Genomic DNA, 20,108 nt, shown 5'->3' with positions numbered 1-20,108 from the left:
TGAAATGATAAAAAAGTTTCATAGAAATGTGTATTATTTATTTTCTTACATAAAAAAGTAAATGCTCTTGAGAAGGCCCCGACAAACTTTTTAGCCGAAGATCCACAAGATTATCGTATTTTGTAATTGATTAAATTTCAACTTTTTATTTTTTAATTTAATGAAATGATGAAATGTTTTCATAAAAATGTGTATTATTTATTTTTTTACATAAAAAAGTAATGTTCTTGAGAAGGCCCTACAAACTTTTTAGCCTAAGATCCACAAGTTGGTTGAGCCGGTTCTCTCTACAAGTAATGGTAAAATTAAGTGTAAACAATCGTAAAAAACCAACAAAAGGCGGAAGAAGATTGAAATGATCTCACTTTGTTTCATGTAACATTAACGAAATCTATATTTTAGAATCGCCAAGCACATATGAATCACTTGCAACTTGATTGATGGCCTATAAAGTGTTACAGTGTTGGTGACAATATTATTGATGATGATCATCTTAACATGAAGTAGTAGCTAGCTAGCTCGCTCGATCCAGCTGTTAGTAGCTTGGGCGGCGCTTCAATGGCGATACCGGCCGGCGGAAGTTTCAGGCCAACCAAGATGAGCAACTGCAGCATCTCAACACCAGCCATTCCAACCTGCATTGCGCGAGATTACGAAAACTATAGATTCATTCTAGGCTCTCCTTTCTTCTCTGTTTGAAATTGTTGAAAATTTTGACTGGTAGTTGAGAATTTGAAAACATTCAGAGTCAATGGATCTAACTATTCAGTTTACACAAGATTCAATCATCCACAACAAATTCAACAAGAAATTGCAATTCTTAAAACACGTTCTACGATCAAAATCCAAGAGAAACGGAAGAGAGCCTCACCATTGTCTTAGGCACGAGCTGCCGGACCCCGATTGATCATCTTCGGGGAGGTCTGGTCGGTCGAGGGAGAAGGCGGAGGGGGCGGGCCGGCGATGCAGGAGAAGCGGCAGGTTGTCGGCGGAGACATTGGGCGACGGAGAGGAGGAGAAGGGCGGCGACGGAGACGGCGAGGAGGAGAAGAAGTAGCTGCGGTTGCCAGCTCCTACGCTGACCGGAAGAGGCGACGGCGGCGACGGCGGAGATGACGACGTCGGAGATGTGTATCCGTTTTTCATCCTTCGGCAGTCGCCACGGAGCCTTTGATCTGGGTGTCGCTCTGTGTTTGGAGGCGTCGGAGGTCTTGTACTTGGTGAAGTTTGCCGGGTACTTTGGAACCGTAGGTATCACCTAACGGTCACTCCCCGTTTCTTCCAACTGCCAGAAAGAGTCTTCCTTTCCTTCAATCTTGAGAAAGTAACGATTCCATTACCATTACATGCAAAATATTATGAGTCGTGTCATTATAAAGTTTAGTGTAATAGAAAAATTATATAAATATAATTCAATAATACATACCAAAACTTAATTCCCCCCCCCCCCCCCTTGTTTTTATAACTCAGGTTCCGAACTTCGCCTGATTAGTCCTAGAGACTAACAGTCTTCCCCCGATTCATTATTCAGATAAATTCGAATATGATCACATACTACATACACACAAAACAAGACATTGATTAGTTCATATCTCCATATGAAATAAATGCCACCATAAAAATTTAATCACTAAATACTCCTTGTAAAACTTTATATACTTTATCGCTGAGTCATTTATGTGGGACAACTTGATCCCATTTTTGTTTTGTGTGATTGGTTGCATAAATATATATTTATATATATTTGTATGTATATACATAAAGTATGTTTTTTTTATCTAAATATATGCACATATATAATTAGAAATAAAAAAATAGCCCTATTTTTTTATTTCTAATTATATATGTATATATTGATAAAAATATGTTATATGTATATAATAAATAACATATAATATATAATTTTACTAAAACATATTTTTATATCCATATATCTTACATAAATATTTTATTACTTGGAATTATTGCTTTTTTGCGGTCTCCATCGCTTGTACCCTCAATTTCGACACTAGAGGTAAATTATAGATGAAGATTTTTTCTTATTGCACAAGACAAGAAATCGAACTCACGAACTACTGATACGAATTCCAACGTTTTATTAGTAAAATACTTTATAATGTCACACTAAAATTTCCCAACACCTAATTATATTTATAGTAGACACAATGATAATTACATACTTATCACTAATTAAAATAAATAGTATCTAAACTCGTGTTTGGGTTATGTGCTCACATTCTGCATCGTTTCTTAAAAATAATAAGTTTTATGGACACAAATCTAGCAAATTTATCGGCCATACATGAAGCTACATCAGGCTTTGCTCCTTATTGCTACAAATTAACAAAGAAATTAGTTGTTAAAAATGGCTCTATAACAGTTGTCTCTTAGCAGCGAGAGGCATCTTTTAAGACCTTGGATGTATCGTCACGTTTTCAGTACCATCATAATCTACATTGTCAGGTGGGGCTTAAGACTGGGTGTACCGCCGCAAACAATTATTCTAGCCACCTTTAATAATATAAATAAATTATAAAAATTATTGAAAATTTATTTTTTTTATTTTTTGATATGTAAAAAGTATTAATTAAATTTTTGTATTTAACTTTAGAAAGTAAATCTTTTTAATTGATAATATAGTTAAATTATTATTTAAATTTTCCCCTAATATAGTTAAACATAAATAAAATTTTATTAATTTTAATTTTAAAAAACTTCTTTCTACTCCGACATCTTCTCTAATGTCTCTCTCTCTTCCCGACATCTCCTCCAACTTCTTATCTCTCTTTTTCTAGCTTTTTTTGTCTTTTGCATCTCCTGATATTTTTATCCCCCCCCCCCCTCCTGGGGGCCTTAGCCTATACCTTAAGCCAACATTGTATATTGTTAATTTCAAGGGTACAATTAAATAGTTTTGATAATAACAAAATTCATTTTTAGAATATATTAAAGCTTAAATCATTTTCTAATAGAAACAAATGTTTTATTTTTTATTTTTGACAAATCATGAATCATTGTTCTTTTAAAAATTATTTCTCAAAACTTAAGATTTATTCAAATGAAATGTTGTTCGGTCAACCAAAGCTGAAGGTGTAATCGACTAAAGTTAGCCACTGAAGTTATGTGCTAGTACAAAGTTTGATTGACCAAAGTTGATCGTGTAGTCAACTAAAATAAAAAAAAAGTAAGTTGTCTTCTCTTTACTGTTTTTAAATTATTTTTAATTTTTAATTTTTTAAAATAATAAAAATTCGTTTTATTTATTGTTTTTAAAAATATATTTTTGAAAACAAAAAAAAAATTATAAAGAAAACTCAAAACAAAGAAAAGTTGTTTTGAGTGTTTTCATCTAAAACAAACTCTAAATTCAAAATACATTTATTTATTTATTTATTTATATTTTATTATTATAATAGAAAAAAATATTACAAAATTCATTAACTTTAAAATGTATATATTTTATAAATAATACATTAACATTAAATATTTTCAATTTATTGATTAATCAAATTTATTGAATAAAATATTATTAAAAAAATATTTTCAAAATTTCAAAGAGAACGCGTTTTTTAATTTTCTGTTTTGAGAAATAGTTTTTTAAAATGACAAAAAAAATACGTTTTCGATTTTCTAAAAACAAACTACTAAAATAGAAAGTTAAAAATAAATTCAAAACTCAAAACTAAAAATTAAAAAATAAAGAGAACGCAACCTAAACCTTCAAGCATTGTCTTGTTTTGTTTAGTTGACCAAATCTATAAGTGTAGTCGACTAATGTCTTTTAGTAACTAAAGCAAACATGTCCTTAATAGTTGAGTCAATCAAAGGAAAAAAATTGGTCAACTAAAGTTGTTCAACAGGAACCAAGTTATTTGACTATGTAAGTTTACTCAAACAAAATCACTAGTTCGAGCAATCAAACACTTCTACAATGTTAGATCACTTCTTGCAATAACTATTTACTCGACCAAATTATTGAGTTTGGTTGACCAAAATCATTCGACAGTTTCAAAAATCCTTTTGACCTAGGTTGTTTCTTAAGATGTTCTTTATTCATAGTTATGCGTGATAATCCTAAAACACACTCCCTTTGTCTCATGAGTCATTGTAATAAAAAAACATAATAAATAAAAGATTCCCTTATTTAGTTAAAAGACAAACTTGAATTCTTGTATAAAACTTTGATTTTTTGTCACAAAAATTATGGTTGATGGTTTGCTTTGGGGACCTATTTCTATTTCCTTTTTATTGGTAACCATTAATAGTTTATAGTCTGAGATCTTATTTATACTGATATATAACTTCTTCTTATTTATTAAACACAACTAATTCCTCTTAGTGAGTGGATTCAAACATTTTTTATGATTTTCGAATATGAGATTTTACTCTTCCATTATTATAAGTTAATGTCTCTTCAAAAACTTATACCTATTGTATGATTCTAATCACAATGCTCTACATTGTACATGGGAAAAATAGGTGATGTACTTGTCAAACTTAACATGGAAAAGGCTTTTGATATTGTGAATTGATATTATATCTTTGAAGTAATGCAAGCCATGGGTTTTGGGGAAAGATGGGCTTTATGGATTTCTCAAATCCATAATTATGCTTGTAAATTGAGTCATAATTGGTAATTTCGTGATCTGGAGAGAGGTTTGAGGTAAGGTAATCCTCTTTTCCTATTTCTTTTCATGATAGAAGTGGAGGTAGGGATAGATCTGAGAATTTAGGTTGGGAATGACTGGATTGAAGTTAGGTTGAAAATTTTTCTTCAAAATTTAAATTTCATTATGTGCTGTCATTCAAAATTTAAATTTTATTGTGGGTTGCACGTAAATCCACCCCTGAGTAGAGGGGTTAAATAAACTCTTTTAAGATTACACTATCTTCTGGTGTTTTAAAAGGGGTGAGGGTGGAAAATATCAATTTAGAGATCTCTTTACTATAATTTGTTGATTATTTGGTGTTTAGTTTGTCATACCTCTAAATTGTAAGGAAGATTCTTAAAAGCTTTAAACTAATGTCGGGCCTAAAGTTAATTTTGGTATAAAGTGCTTTATATGGATTGGATGTGAATGATGATTGGCTGAGCTATTTTGCTACATTGCTGAGGTGCAAATAAGGTTTTTCTTTTCCATTCATTTGCTTGGGGCTTCCACTTGGGTTGTGTCTTAGAAGGGCCTCGACTTGGGAAGGGCTAATTTCTAAGTTAAAGAATGGGTTCAGCTCGTGGAAAGTAGGACATTTATCGATTGCAAGGAGGTTGGTTTTGGTAAAACTGGTTTTGTCTAGTTTACCCATCTATTATCTATTCTTGTTAAAGATCCAAGAATTAAAAGGAATTTTTTTGGTCCAGTATCAATGATCATCATAAATTGGCCTTGGCAGGATGGGAATTGGTAGGGAAATCTATGAAGCTTGGTGGGCTTGGAGTAGGGTCCGTAGAGCATAGGCGTTGTTGCTCAAGTAGGTGTGGAGGCTTCTTGGGGAAGATGAGCAATTGTGACAAATTGTTAAAGAAAAGAAATGTAGACTTGAAATCCCAAGATTAAATGATGTGCAAGTAAAAAATTGGTATAGCTCTATGGATAGATACTTTGTCCAATTGTATTGGCTGCCCGTTAACAAAGAAGGGTGGCTAAAGAAGGAATATGGATTCGTGTGGGAAAATAAGGTGACACTACAAGGTTGTAGGAAGATGGTTGGGCAGGCTTTGGGACCTTAAAGAAAGGTTTCCACGACTATTTTTGCCATCTTGGGAAAAAAAATAAGGGTGTATTTGATTGCAAGTATAGAACTTGCATAAAAAGAAAATAAATTCTAGACAATTCAATTACCTATAAATTATTTACATAGAATTTATCAATTAAAAGTGTTTGATTACAATTTTGTTTTCTATGGAATTCCCTCCCCAAACCAACCCCATCTCCTTCCTTCTCTCATCTCTCTCTCTCTCTCTCTCTCTCATCCTTACCTCCCAAACCCAGTTATCCCTGTCTCCCCCCATCACTGCCATCGCCGGAGAATGGAGAAATCCGGTAGCATGGCCAGACAAGCGCAAAACGCCGATAAAAAGAGGTTAAGGAGGTGCTGCCGTGGAAGCTTACCTTAAATCAGGACCTGGAGAATAAGAAGGTGTCAGAGGAAGGAGAGGAGGTCAAGGAGGTGCTACCATGGAAGCTTATCTCGAATCAGGACTTGGAGAATAAGAAGGCGCCGGAGGAAGGAGATGAGGTCAAGGAGGTGTCACCATGGAATGACCAACTCACTTTCAGAGCCTACACGGTAAGCCTCGCTGCCCACTTTCAGAGCCTTCGCGGTAAGCTTCGTTGCCCATCTCTCTCTCTCTCCCCCCCTCACTCCCAAACCCAGTTCTGTTCCTTACCTCGCCCCATCGTTGGTTGTAGCAACCATCATCACTGCTGCCATCTTCGCTGCCCATTGCCGTCGCTATCACTAATGGCTACTGCAACCGTCGATGACCGATCTTCATTGCTCTCTGTTGGTGGGCGATGGAGGAAGATGAAACAGTTGTGCGGTTCCATATAAAATGAAATCCAATCCCTCCATGGGAAAATCAATTCTAACAAAAATGGGAATTGAGGGTCACGTGACTGCAATATGAAAAACATTTTTCATGAAAAATTTGGCCAATTAAACACCCAAAAATTGGAATTTGAGTGGAAAATAGCCATTTTCTATGAAAAAAATGACCAATCAAACAGGCCATAAGATCATTGAAAGTTTGGGTAATTGGGAGAATTCAACATGAAAAGGGGAATCTAAATTAGAGAAGGATTCTATTTGCCTAGAAATCTAAAATTAAATGATGTTCTATATTTTATAGGTCAAATTCTTGTTAATTGGGGTTGTAATGATGAGCTTCTTTGAAGGTAGTGGTAGTTTTTCTACCAAATCTTGCCATGAGTAATTAGAGTTGAGCAGATCTGCCGATTTAAATTGCTTTGATCAATCAATTGCTTTCCAGGGTTTGATAAGATATGCTAGAAAGGTCATTAAATTTTAATTTATGATAAAAAAATTATTAAATTTTAATTTAATATATAATTTTATAATTATCATTAAAAAAAATTATAAAAATACAGACATGCCTAACGATGTGAACCCATATATAATAACGAGGATTCATAATTTTTAGATTAAGTTTAAATGACGTGATATTTTAATATTATATATGAATTTACATTGTTAGTTACACCAACATTTTAGACTCTTTTAACAACAATTGATAATAGTTATGAAATTGTATAGTAAATTAAAGATCTATAACATTTTGACTATAAATTGGAGTTTAATGATGATATTTTTAACAACCAAGTTGACAGTTTTAAGACTCACTTCTTCACCCAATTAATTAATATTCTTAATTTGATAGTTACAAACATGTATATATATATAGTAGCAACGTTTATTAAAATGAGTAAGATAAGATTGTATCAAAATAAAATTAGAATGTATTTTGAATTAAAGTATAAAATGATTAAGACAAGAACGAAAAATATTATAATATTTTTATTACATTATTTGTTAAATTTTTTGAAATATACTAAAAGACATATACTTCATTTTTCGCTCAAGATATGCTTACTTAAAAAGGAGATAAATAAATATATCTAAATAATGTCAGATAAGAAGTCACGTGACTTCTTTTTTAAGAATCACTGAATAAGTTTAACAAACACATTATAAAGATAAAAATTTGAAATATTTTTTATATCTTATTTTTTGTATTTATATATTAATTAACAAATCTGAAATACTCATCATTCTCCGTCAATTAATTAATCCAACTCACTGATGATGATGATCATTTTAAGGTTTTATTCCCTTTTATACACGTGTATATATGTATATATAGTGGATTAAGATAATGTAATCACTTTGCCAAATTATATAGTGTTGTTATAATTAATTAATTACACTTCTACCTACCCAACCAACAGAAAAAAAAAACTTCTTTCCATATATGCAATTATAAGTTAATTGCGTCCATGTTTTTTTTTTTCTTTTACATATATAAATTAGTTGGAATTACTAGTTTCTATATCTAAAATAAGATAGATTAGAATTGAATTGCCAAGCACTTAATTATATTGCAATATGTCATTATTGAGTGATTTTATAATTGAACCCACCCAGTTAGCTTAGCCCAATAGACATATAACAAAATCAAACCTAATTAGCTTCACTTATTATTAGTGAGTTTGATTGTAATTATTTTTCACTTAAAATTTAATTTTTGTAATATTTATTTAATTTATTTTTGTTAGACAAATTCATCTCTAACTTTGGCTCACGTGAGGCGAATTTATCGCTTTTGGTGTATTATTGATACACCTTTGTATACATTTTGGATTACATAAAGATGTATCAATAACAAAAATATCCCTCTGAGGCGCATAGAGACGCGTGAGGCACATAGAAAGGCGCAGAATATTTTTGTCATTGATATATCTTATGTAGTTCAAGATATACAAAAATAATGTACACGTTGCATTACTCATCATTATTTTTTCGAGGGAATTACTCACCGCGTTTGCGTTTGCAGATCACCCAAATTCCATTGCGTCTGTCAACCCAAATTTCTCTAGGGTTTCCTCTCCCATTCGCGCGGGCTTTCTCCCCTTCCTCTTCGTCGCCATCCACCGCCGAAGTCGAGCTCCGACTTGGGCTTCGTCGCCATCTCCGACTTCCTGTGAGTCGCCATCCACCGCCGAAGACGAGCTCCGTCCTGGGCTTCGTCGCCTTCTCCGCAGAAGACCATCTCCGATTTCGAGTTTCAGACCACCGGCGCATCTTCATCTTCTTCCATGGTAAGATTTCCGGCCACGTTCTGTTCTTGTTTCTGTAGATCCGGCGAGGGATCTTGGTCTTCGTCCACCGATCTTGGTTTTTCTCTCTGTTTCAGCGAGCGATCTTGGTCTTCGACCACCGATTTTGAGTATTCGTCCACCGAAAGCGATCTTGGTCTCTGTTTCAGCGAGCGATCTTCGTGTTCGCCATCTCCGCCGAAGTCGACCTCCGATTCCGACTTCAGACCGCCGTTCATCCTCGTCGCCATCTTCGTTCACGGTCAGCTTTCCAGCCCTTGTTTTCTGGTTTTCAGCCACCTTCCGATGGACGGCCGGCGGCCTTCTATTTCTGGTTTTGCATTTTGGTTTATCCATTGTTTTCAATATCTATTTTTACCTTTTCTTTGGGGTTTAATGGTGTAATAATTCAGTCTTTACTATTTAGTTTGTGTAAAATTATGTGAATTTTTGTTCACTGTTTTTGTAGAAAATATTTTGTATGTGTCTTATTAATTATATTATATAATTTATATGTTAATTTTATTGAATTTTTATTTTATACGTGGTAGTGAGTAACATGCCTTCAACAAGGAATCAACTTCGATGGCAACGACAACGTTTGGGCTTATTTTGGGTGATGGTCATGCAAGCTATTGTGATATATAATGATATTAGGCCTCGCAGCCTAACATCTCCCAAGGGCTCCTCATATAAATTGGGATTCTAAAGGACAAATGACCCTTACACGAATGTTTGGAATGAGTGATAGAATCTGCCATAACCTACTTAGGATGAAAATAGATCCGTTTCATAGATTATGTGCTCGGTTACGAACATATGGATTGGTTGATAGTATATCTGTCCTAGTTGAGGAACAAGTGGCTATTTTCCTTAACACGGTCGGGCATGACGAATGAATCGAGCTAGAAGTTTTACTTTCTTTAGATCTGGACAAACAGTGAGTTATTACTTCCAAAAGGTCTTACACACTTGTCTCAGACTGTGTAGAGATGTTGTTAGTAATGCCATTGTTCAGAACTCACCATACGAGAAAGAAAATGTCAAGCCTTGGTTCTAGTGTTCTAAAACGCGCTAGGCGCTAGTCGGGCACCAGGTTGGGGCCTAGCGCCTAGGGTGCCTAGGCGGGTTTAGGAAAACTATTGGTTTTTTTTATTTTTTTTAACTTTGTGATGTAACTTGATGTTATTTTCAATTAAATCAAAGTTGAAAGTGGCATGAAAATATATATATATCTAATATATTTAACATATAAATAGAAAAGAAAATATATATATATATCTAACATATAAATAGAAAAGAAAAATAAATAACATAATAAACCCTAACAGCTAACACCCAACAATGCGAGAGAGAGAGAGAGAGGGGGGGGTCGGAAGCGGAGATGGAGTTTGACAGTAGTGGCGGCGACGACGTTGACGTAGCGAGGACGGGGCAAGACGGCGTAGAGGCGGTGAGGGGGTCGCGATGGAGTTGGAGGTAGTGAGGAGGTATCGACAACGTTGAGGCAGCGGCAGCCTTGGGCTGAGAGGAGTATGAAAGGGTGAGACGGCTAAGAGGAGTATGAGAGGCTTCGGAATCGATGAAGGGTAAGATTTAAACCCAAAAATTAGGCGTCCCAGGCGGCTAGGTGTCGCGTCGCCCGATTAATCGGGTCAGGCGCCTAGAGGGGCCGACTAGGCTATATTCGTGGCAGCCAAGGGCCGCCTAGCTCCTAGGCAGCTACCTATTCCGATTTTTAGAACATTGCTTGGTTCACATATTTTTAGGTTAGGGGTCGAAATTATTTCATTATATATTTTGTAAAGGTTCAATATTCGAATTTTCTTATTAAAAGTATATATATATATATATTTGTTAAAGGATGTTGTTGGGGCAATAAATGGTACACACATTGCTGTAAATGTCCCCTTAGAGGAACAAGTTAGGTATCGCAATAGAAAGCAAGTGATTTCTCAGAATGTTTTAGTAGCTTGCACATTTGATATGAAATTTACATATGTGCTTTTCGGTTGGGAGGGATCAGCACATGACGGTTGATTGTTAAGGAGTGCAATATTACGGCAAGGACATAAGCTGATAATTCCTTTGGTTAAGTTGTACCACTAGTTTGATAGCATTTTTTTCACAAGATTACCAATTATTTAATAATGAATATGTAACAAACAATTCTTTGATAGGTAAATACCATCTCTGTGATGCCGGCTTCCCATTGGTTCTGGGATTTCTTGCACCATATCGCAAGACTTGTTATCATCGTAGAGACATTGAGGGTCGACATCCTGAAAGCAGTAAGGAGTTGTTCAATTTTCGGCATTCATCTCTATGTAATGTTGTTGAGAGGACAATTGGCTTGCTTAAGAGAAGATTTGCATACTTGAGGCATCAACCCTACCACGACATTGAAACACGAGCAAAGATAGTCCTTGCTTGTTGTGCCATCCACAAATTCTTAAGGAATGATGATATAGAAAATGTTTGTGATGAGGGCTTCGATACAAGCGATGATGAGGTTAACCATACACATGTCAATGTACCTGAAGACGAGACTCCAAATGCTCACATATCTTTCACATCTGATGCAACATGGTCTAATAATAGGAATACAATTATTGATTTAATGTGGGCTGATTATCATCCCTAACCATGATGCAGGAGTTGATTTCGATTAAAGTTGAATTTTTAATTGTTATTTATGTCCTTATGTAATGGTTGACATAAACATGTTATTATGTTAATATTATTTTTTAAGACATTGTTGAAATTGAACGCATGACTAATTAACATTGTTGAAACTGAAGACAGATTATTAGTCAGTTATTATTTTTTAACATGGTATTATGTAATGGTTGACCATAATCTTTTAATTTTGAAAGACAAATTTCATGGCACAGAATTGACAAACCCTTATGGGTGAGGAAATGAGCTCAAACCAAATGGATCCTACATCTAAGAATTGTCACATACGTTGGAATGAGGCAATGGATAATTGTATGATTAGCTCACTATATCATCAAGTGTTGACTGGTCACAAAAGAAGTGACAATGGTGTTACCATATCTCAAGTGTCCAAGGTAATTGAGAGCGTATATAATGGGTGCTATCGATTTATCGTTTCTGCAACGGATTTATGGCACGTGGCTACGAGAGGACGATTGAAGAGGACGACATGCGTCCTGGTGGTCTCCCTCTTGTCCCTTTGCTCTCTCTTCATGTCGTTTGTCCGATTTGAGTTGAGTTAGGCATTTAGGGTTTTTGTGGGTATTCATATTTAAGCGAAGAAGAAGAAGAAGAAGAAGAACGAGAGAAGCCAACTTTTGCAAACTTGTTGCAAACCACTCTCTCGGCCTTAGCTTGTTTTCTCTCTTCATTCCAGAGCCCAAAACCCTCCTTCATTACTCCCTCTAATTGCTCCTTTGTTTTCTCCATTGCTAGAGTAGCAAACCAAATATATAGTCTCTATATTTTGGTTTTTGGAGATCATTTCTATGAACCCAAAATCAGGTTTAATTTCCCTCACTCAATCTCGCCAGCACATAGATTGGGTTTAGGGATTCATCCACCACTAGGAGTGTGGATCGACTAGGCCCCTCGTGTTTTCGGGGGTTGGGTTAGTCACCCGAGGTGCTGTTCAGGAGTTGCGTGGGGGGCAAAGGCTGCTACTTGGGAGATATCCAGCCTCTACTTCAAATCCAGACTGACAGTGAGGTATTTTTCTGATCCCTCTATGGTTTGGTTTGCATATGGTCATTGGAAATTGAGTTTTGCAAGGTGATTCTTTATTTTTTTCCACTATACTTGTATGTGTTTTCGGAAAAAAGTTTTTGAAAACAGGCAAAACCCTTGCATGATACACCAAGAGTTGGCGTTCACCTTTACCATGGCCAACAGTTCCCTACTGTAAGCATCTTGGGTACTCACTAACTAGTTACACATGCAAGCAAAAAACATGATACCCTTCAGACTAGGTATTCCCCAATACCCCAATAATGTAGTTTGGACAACATATGCAATTATTTTCAATAACAAAATTTTCCTTTTCTTAGTGGATTTAAATCAGTTTCATTAACAAATTTTTTGTTTTGATAATCAGAGAACAATAATGCACTAAACATTGAGGTTAAACTATTGTGTTTTGATTATAACTTGTTGTCATCCTAATGATCTTGAAAGATTGAACAAGGTATTAAGGAACTAAACCAAGAAGGGCTTAGCTAGGTAAATTGTTGTTAAACCATTGTGTTTTGATTATAACTTGTTGTCATCCTAATGATCTTGAAAGATTGAACAAGGTATTAAGGAACTAAACCAGGAAGGGCTAAGCTAGGTAAATTGTTTTACCTGTCAAGCAAGTATTTATGTTATATATAAGAGTATAAATATTATCTTGAATGTTTAGTGCATTACTGTTCTCTGATTATCGAAACAAAAAATTTGTTAATTAAACTGATTTAAATCCACTAAGAAAAGGAAAATTTTGTTATTGAAAATAATTGCACATGTTGTCCAAACTGCATTATTAGGGTATTGGGGAATACTTAGTCTGAAGGGTATCATGTTTTTTGCTTGCATGTGTAACTAGTTAGTGAGTACCCAAGATGCTTATAGTAGGGAACTGTTGGCCATGGTAAAGGGGAACACCAACTCTTGGTGTATCATGCAAGGGTTTTGCTTGTTTTCAAAAATTTTTTCCCGAAAACACATACAAGTATAGCGGAAAAAAATAAAGAATCCCCTTGCAAGACTCGGTTTCCAATGACCATATGCAAACCAAACCATAGAAGGATCAGAAAAATACCTCACTGTTGGTCTGGATTTGAAGTAGAGGCTGGATATCCTTCCAAGTAGCAGCCTTTGCCCTCCGCGTAGCTCCTGAACAGCACCTCGGGTGACTAACCCAACCCCCGAAAACACGAGGTGCCTAGTCAATCCATGCTCCTAGTGGTGGATGAATCCCTAAACCCAATCTATGTGCTGGCCAGATTGAGTGAGGGAGATTAAACTGATTTTGGGTTCACATAAATGATCTCCAAAATATAGAGAGTATATATTTGGTTTGCTACCCTAGCAATAGAGAAAACAAAGAGCAATGAAGGAGGGTTTTGGGCTCTGGAATGAAGAGATAAAACAAGCTAAGGCCAAGAGAGTGGTTTGCAAAAGTTGGTTCTCTCGTTCTTCTTCGCTTAAATATGAATACCCAACTCAGCTCAAATCGAACAAACGATATGAAGAGAGCAAGGACAAGGGGAGACCACCAAGACCCATGTCGTCCTCCCATAGCCATGTGCCCTGAATCCGTTGCAGAAACGACAAATTGGTAGCACCCATTATATACGCTCTCAATTACCTTGGACACTTGAGATATGGTAACATCATTGTCACTTCTTTTGTGACCTGGTCAACACTTGATGATATAGTGAGCTAATTATCCATTGTCTCATTCCAACGTATGTGACAATTCTTAGATGTAGGATCCATTTGGTTTGAGCTCATTTCCTCACCCATAGGGGTTTGTCGATTCTGTGCCATGAAATCTATCTCTCAAAATTAAAAAGTTATGGTCAACCATTACATAATACCATGTTAAAAAATAATAACCGACTAATAATTTGTCTTCAATTTCAACAATGTCTTTAAAAATAAAAACATGTTTATGTCAACCATTACATAAGGACATAAATCCATCACTGATTGCATAGGATGTTCACCTCACGCTGGAGGTTGATGGACTCCATTAACAATCATCTGCCTCCATACGCCATTGTACAGAGACAACACAGTGCATCTCTTACTCGGCAACTGGATGATTCTTATCAACGGCAAATCTCTGGCACCGACATACTATGTTGCCTCCAGTCTAAGGACCAGTAACACAATCAAAGTCTATGATAGATCATAGATCCTCCCAACTATGTAATCTATCATGTGCGTCATATTCGGTAGATGTTCAACTAGCATCTACCCATATGTCTAGTATATCCATCTTATGGATTATGACACGTGACTCACAATCCTTTATCATTAGTATCTTATACTAATCAAATGTAATAACCCATGTGCCAGTCTGTAATTGATTAATCATAGCCCACTTATGAGAAATTTAAGGACTGGGAATATTATTAAGAATTTCTTAATCCGAAAGTCTTTGTCACATATTATTAGCACTTAAGAGTAAGACTTTTATCAGGAACTCTAAGGGCTCAATCATATATATATATATATATTATTTGGAAAAATATGAATGAAGATATGACCTAAAAATATGAAAACATTTTTTATTATATTTGCAAGAATTACTTCATTAGTCCCATAATTACAATTGCTAGATGTCATCTAAATCTAGTATTAGGGCACTAACACACATGGTACTGTGTAACTGTTATTTGCGAGAGGTCGTTGTGTCGTCTCAACTACTGCTTAACTGTTTAACATGTTCTCCTGATTTGGGCACAATTTGACATACATTAATGTCCATATATTGTATGAACTATATATTTTCTTGATTGACTGTTTAAAGGAAAAATTCATTGACATGTTTCACATGCTAATATGATTTTCAAAATCTACATTAACTGATATATTGAGTTATATATATATTGCTATTATTCTACCCGTGTTGCTTGTGACATGAAATTTGATGTCTTTTCCTAGTGGACATGGCAAGCTTTTGTAAGAGTCCCTTGTGGACGGACATTGTTGATGTTAACATTTTTTAAGTTTTGGCCTGGTGAAGCCGTGCATCCAGTTAAGTTGTCTCGTGTCATCAGTTTTGTGTATATCATCATCTTAGACACGCTGCATGTGGATACATCGACACCTGGAGTCAAATTTTAGTTTTGTATTTCTTTATCTGATCGTTAAATGCATTTTTGTTCCAGTTAAAAGAATTAAATTTAAATGTAATTTCGCTATTGAATATTGGCTTTATATGATACCAATTGTATTTCGTAATTGATGACTAACCTAGCATAAGCTGCTTGTTGGTCTCAAGGGGGTCATCCTAGCATTAAGATCAACACTGATCATGATCCTAATTTTGGATCCTGACACCTAACCTTGGGATGCAGGTTCTGAAAGAAAATATTCCTTTCTCTACTTATCAATTTTTCATGCCCTTTGGTTGTTATTCATGAATTAGGATACCAATGTCCTTGTTGATGGAACCACCATTAAGCAATGTGCTGTTTTTATGGGTTTATGCTAATCCTGGTTTATGGGAAGTCGACTTATAACACTGGTGTAATGATAGTTGATTCTCGTGAACTACATCGAACCGTGGATTCTTTTGCTGGTTATTTAATTTGCTATTTATATTTTTTACACCATCTTTTGTGAGCCCTAAATTTTGTTGTTTTATCTTGCCAACAGGAAAATGTCTGCATATGAGAATGTTGTTGGTGGGAAGCTAAAGTTGAAGGGTAAAGCATTAGATGTCAAGGCAGAAGGGATGAAGAAGAAAAAGAAGCATAAGAAACATTATGATCAACTTTCTCAAATTAGTGAAAATGAACTTTCTGCAGGTTGGTTGTTTCTGAGAACTGCTTTAATTGTGTAGTTATTTCATCTATCTACACGAGTACTTAACGTACAAGATGTACATTTTTATCCTCTTGAAAAATGAATATTGCAGATCCATCCATAGTTCCACTTCCTCCTTGATTCTCTTCTCTTTTGTTAGCTAAGTAAAGAAGCATGTATGTATGTATGTATACTTTTTGCTTTATTGGGTTCACTTTCTTCACATTAGTTGGAAAAAAAAAGTAGCTACAATATCTAATTGGTTGGTTTGGGTTTTTTTTTTTTTCGAGGGGGGGGGGGAGGAGAAAAGTAAAAAAATGGAAAAGGTTGATGAATGATAATTCTGTCAATTAGCTGCTCAAGTAACTGATGTTCAATTGCTTGAGCAGCCAAAAGCCAATGATGAATTACCTAACTCAAGCAGCTATGCAGCTGTCAGTCTAATAGGAGTTGGATTTTTGACATTCAAAAGTCCATTTGGGCAAGGTATCATTCCCAAAAGCTTAGGGTGCGTTCTCTTTGTTGTTTTCAGCCCGTTTTGAGTTCTTAGTTTTTCAAAATACTGAAAACACGTTCACTTTGATATTTTCAAAAACGCATTTTCGAAAACAAGAAATTTTTTTATAAAAGGTGTTTTCAGCCAAAACACGACATGGAAAATGCCCCCCCCCCGGGCCCTCAATCTCCATATCACTTCTCTCTCTCTCTCTCCTCTCTTCTCTTCCATTCATTCTCTCCTTTCTCCTCTCTTCCATTCCTTCTCCAGCCTCGATCGTCGATCGCGCTCACCATCTTTGTCACCGCCACAAGTCCCCATCGACTACGCCCTCCATTGCCATCATCGTCGTCAACTACGCCTGCCGCTGCACCCGCCATTCGATCTTGTTGGTCTTCTTCCTCTATCCTCTTCCTTCTCTTGTTGGTTTTAAGGTATGTTGGTCGATGAGCCCTTGGGTGTCGAGTGGTTGCCTCAGATTGCTGAAAACCACCGGCCATGGTGGTCGATGGCGACTGCCAATGTGATAGGTGGGTGGGTCAAACGATTAAGTTTAGATCTAAAAGATTTGGCCATTGAATCTTCCTGGTTTTGGGGTATGTTGGTCGCGATGGGCTCTTGGGTGTCGAATGGTTACCTCTTATCGCCGGAAACCACCATGGTGGCTGGTGGCGATTGGTAGTGCGCATATAAGTGTTGGCCAAAAATTAAAAGTTAGATCTACGAAAATTCAACTGTTAAACTTGGTCCATTTTTGTGTATGTTAACCCTCTTAGTTTGGAGTTTCTAATGGTAGGCTCTAATCGTGTGAATCTTCGACTGGTGGCGCCGGAAAAGATGTTGGGCACCAGATAATAGAAGAAGAAACGAGAAAAGAAGAAAAAGAAACATAACAATTTTTCAAAATTTCAAAGTAAATGCGTTTTCAAGTTTTCTATTTTAAAGAACAGTTTTTCAAAATGACAAAAAGAACGTGTTTTCAAAAATCTCAAAATAGACCTTCAAAATACAAAACTGAAAATGAAATCAAAATTCAAAACTGAAACAGGAAGAGAACCACCTTAGAGTCCATCTTCGTACATGCAAATAAAATCTAGATGGAATATCTTCTTTTGAAGACACATTTCCCAATCTATAAATAGAGGTTTACTCCAAAGTACATGGTGAAAGATTTGAGACATAAAAGAGAGCATCAGGTGAGATTTGAGACATAAAAGAGAGCATCATGTGATTATCCATTCTCCTGCTCTGGTTACTCCATTGAGCAGTGATTTTCATTTATCTAGAATTCATGTTTGTTTTATTTGATCCGACGAGTTTTACACAGTGGTTTGGGCTTGCTGGATTAGTTCCATAGATTGCCTTTTCTTAGCTGTTGCTGAATCCAAGAAGCCAGTTCATAATAGGTGATCAACTATTCATCTTGCAGAAATGTCCTAGTTGAAGCCAATATTCTTTGGATGACTCAGATTGGGTCTCTAGTAAGATTATGGGGTTATGCAAATCTCCAGGTCTACGTACGGAAGGGTTTGAATCACATTAACTTACTGTTCCATAAGATTGATCAAGAAAAAGAAGCACAAGGAGAGGAATGGTTTAAAGTTTAATGAAAATAACCCATTATAATAGCAACTCTATGCATGAAATAGAGCTTAAGAAGCTGAAATGCCTCATTGACTATGATTGAAATGCTAGTAATATTTCAGGAAAGGCAAGGGGTTCTTGTCTCTGTCTTTCTGAAGATTTGGTTAACCTCTTTGAATTTTGAGGATTTCAATGACCCAAATAAAAGGTCAGTTAATAAATTTTGTTTATTAAATGTAAGGGTGACTTAATTTTCTATGTGAAGTAGTGAGTTGCAGTCTATTTTTACTAGGTGCATTGGGTTCACTAGGTGTCATTTTTGTACGTGGAGTCCATGATGGCATTTTTATATTCATGGGGATGGGCTTAACCAAGGCATCAACTTTCGTTAATTATATTGTAAAATAGTTAGTGGTGACAATAAAATATCTAATTTATCATCAGATTGGACATCATTTGGATCTTTTGATCAATGTTATTATTGTAGGCATGATTTGTAGACCATAATTAATTAAAGGATGTTAAGAGTTCATTTACATAATAAGAAGGAAAACAATAGTAGATCTCTTTATTTCTTTACTATAGTTTTAAATGTATGTATGGATGTGACCATTATGGATGATATATATGGCCATACGAACAGAGAGATGACCTGAGGTTTAGAATTGTGAGTGAGATTAAGGACTTCGACCGGTGTCCTCAATGCATCTAGGATGATTGATTTTAGTGTTTATGTATTTTATTTCAGTGGATTTTTGGTGCAGGTGGAAGTACAGGACTGTCAATAGATGATACAAATCAAGAAGATGGAAATGATGCCAACAAATCGACTGGTGAAGGACACGCTGTTTCTTATGACGAGCATCTGACTCCGGCAGAGAGACGCTATATGGACCAGAAGGAGAAAATCGACGTCCATCGGCTGGCTAGAACCGCTAACAAGTCACACCGTGACCGGATTCAGGATTTCAACCAATATCTGGCCAACATGAGTGAGCATTATGACATTCCTAAAGTTGGACCTGGTTGATTTAAGTTGCTTCAGCCAGCAGAGTTCAACTTAAAGCAAGAAGAGATCATGAATGTGTGTAATTGACGTTCTGATGCTGGAATGAATGGGAACCTAGCTGTCCGTCTACTGCGTCTTCCTGCCTGCCTGCCTGTTATGCCTTGCTGATATTTGTAGATGATGCTTACCTCTCTTTTTCTCTCTTATTGCACGTGTATTTAAAACCCCTCCCCTGTTAAAACCCCTCCCCTTAACAGGGGAGGGAGAGTAGTAACACGTGTAGAAACACTATCAGCGACTACTCAATGCCATATTTCTGTCAAAAGATCATTGACCTTTTGATTGTTAAAATCATTTTTTTTTCTACATTATTGGCCAAGGCACACTCATATATTTGGAAGTAGTTGTTCGAATAATTAAATGAGATGACCAACCACCAATTATATACATATTGCCTTTAAACAATGGAGATTTCACAAGATCTTTTGTGATCACATTTTTTTTTAGACAAGTACTTTTAGATTTGAAAGTTCACAATCCCATGACAATTACCCAAACAAAGTTCTTGTAATTAATACAAGCAAAATGTACTTACGCGCTGTCAACGATTAACCTACATACAAATGCAGTATCAGACAACATGAGTTCAAAAAAAAAAAACCAACAC

General features: G+C 35.7%; 2 protein-coding genes across 4 annotated transcripts; one reads left to right on the top strand and one right to left on the bottom strand.

The window, feature by feature from the left end:
• Positions 1-348: 348 nt before the first annotated feature.
• Positions 349-6,125, bottom strand: LOC127790449 (early nodulin-20-like). 2 transcript variants are annotated; one of them, XR_008020783.1, is made up of 3 exons: positions 6,111-6,125; positions 872-1,315; positions 349-635 (listed from the first exon to the last, which is right to left on the bottom strand). XR_008020783.1 is itself a non-coding variant. In XM_052319972.1 (2 exons), the coding sequence occupies exons 1-2, from the start codon at positions 1,144-1,146 to the stop codon at positions 584-586; spliced, it is 327 nt and encodes a 108-aa protein (XP_052175932.1). In that variant the 5' UTR covers positions 1,147-1,313; the 3' UTR covers positions 349-583. The 2 variants fall into 2 exon arrangements, 1 of the variants encoding a protein (XP_052175932.1); XM_052319972.1 differs by lacking the exon at positions 6,111-6,125 and having other exon boundaries at positions 872-1,313.
• Positions 6,126-8,552: 2,427 nt separating this feature from the next.
• On the top strand, positions 8,553-19,795 carry LOC127789863 (uncharacterized). Of its 2 annotated transcripts, none has more exons than XM_052318911.1 (4): positions 8,553-8,837; positions 9,005-9,096; positions 16,203-16,354; positions 19,197-19,795. In XM_052318911.1, exons 1-4 carry the CDS (start codon positions 8,835-8,837, stop codon positions 19,460-19,462), a joined length of 513 nt encoding a protein of 170 aa, XP_052174871.1. In that variant the 5' UTR covers positions 8,553-8,834; the 3' UTR covers positions 19,463-19,795. The 2 variants fall into 2 exon arrangements, with proteins under 2 accessions (XP_052174871.1, XP_052174872.1); XM_052318912.1 differs by having other exon boundaries at positions 8,933-9,096.
• The last annotated feature ends 313 nt before the right edge of the window (positions 19,796-20,108 follow it).

The sequence above is a fragment of the Diospyros lotus genome, chromosome 14 (assembly GCF_014633365.1).
Source record: "Diospyros lotus cultivar Yz01 chromosome 14, ASM1463336v1, whole genome shotgun sequence".
NCBI lineage: Eukaryota > Viridiplantae > Streptophyta > Magnoliopsida > Ericales > Ebenaceae > Diospyros > Diospyros lotus.
Note: the sequence above shows the minus strand (reverse complement) of the source record. Positions and strands in the feature narration are given on the sequence as shown.

What these genes read in the sequence shown, in the direction of transcription:
- LOC127790449 (XM_052319972.1), bottom strand. Translation starts at nt 1,146, where the DNA reads ATGAAAAACGGATACACATCTCCGACGTCGTCATCTCCGCCGTCGCCG. An exon ending in AGCTCGTGCCTAAGACAATG is followed by an intron (nt 636 to 871) that starts GTGAGGCTCTCT and finishes CGCGCAATGCAG; the next exon opens with GTTGGAATGGCTGGTGTTGA.
- LOC127789863 (XM_052318911.1), top strand. An exon ending in CGTCGCCATCTTCGTTCACG is followed by an intron (nt 9,097 to 16,202) that starts GTCAGCTTTCCA and finishes TCTTGCCAACAG; the next exon opens with GAAAATGTCTGCATATGAGA. An exon ending in TGAAAATGAACTTTCTGCAG is followed by an intron (nt 16,355 to 19,196) that starts GTTGGTTGTTTC and finishes TTTTTGGTGCAG; the next exon opens with GTGGAAGTACAGGACTGTCA.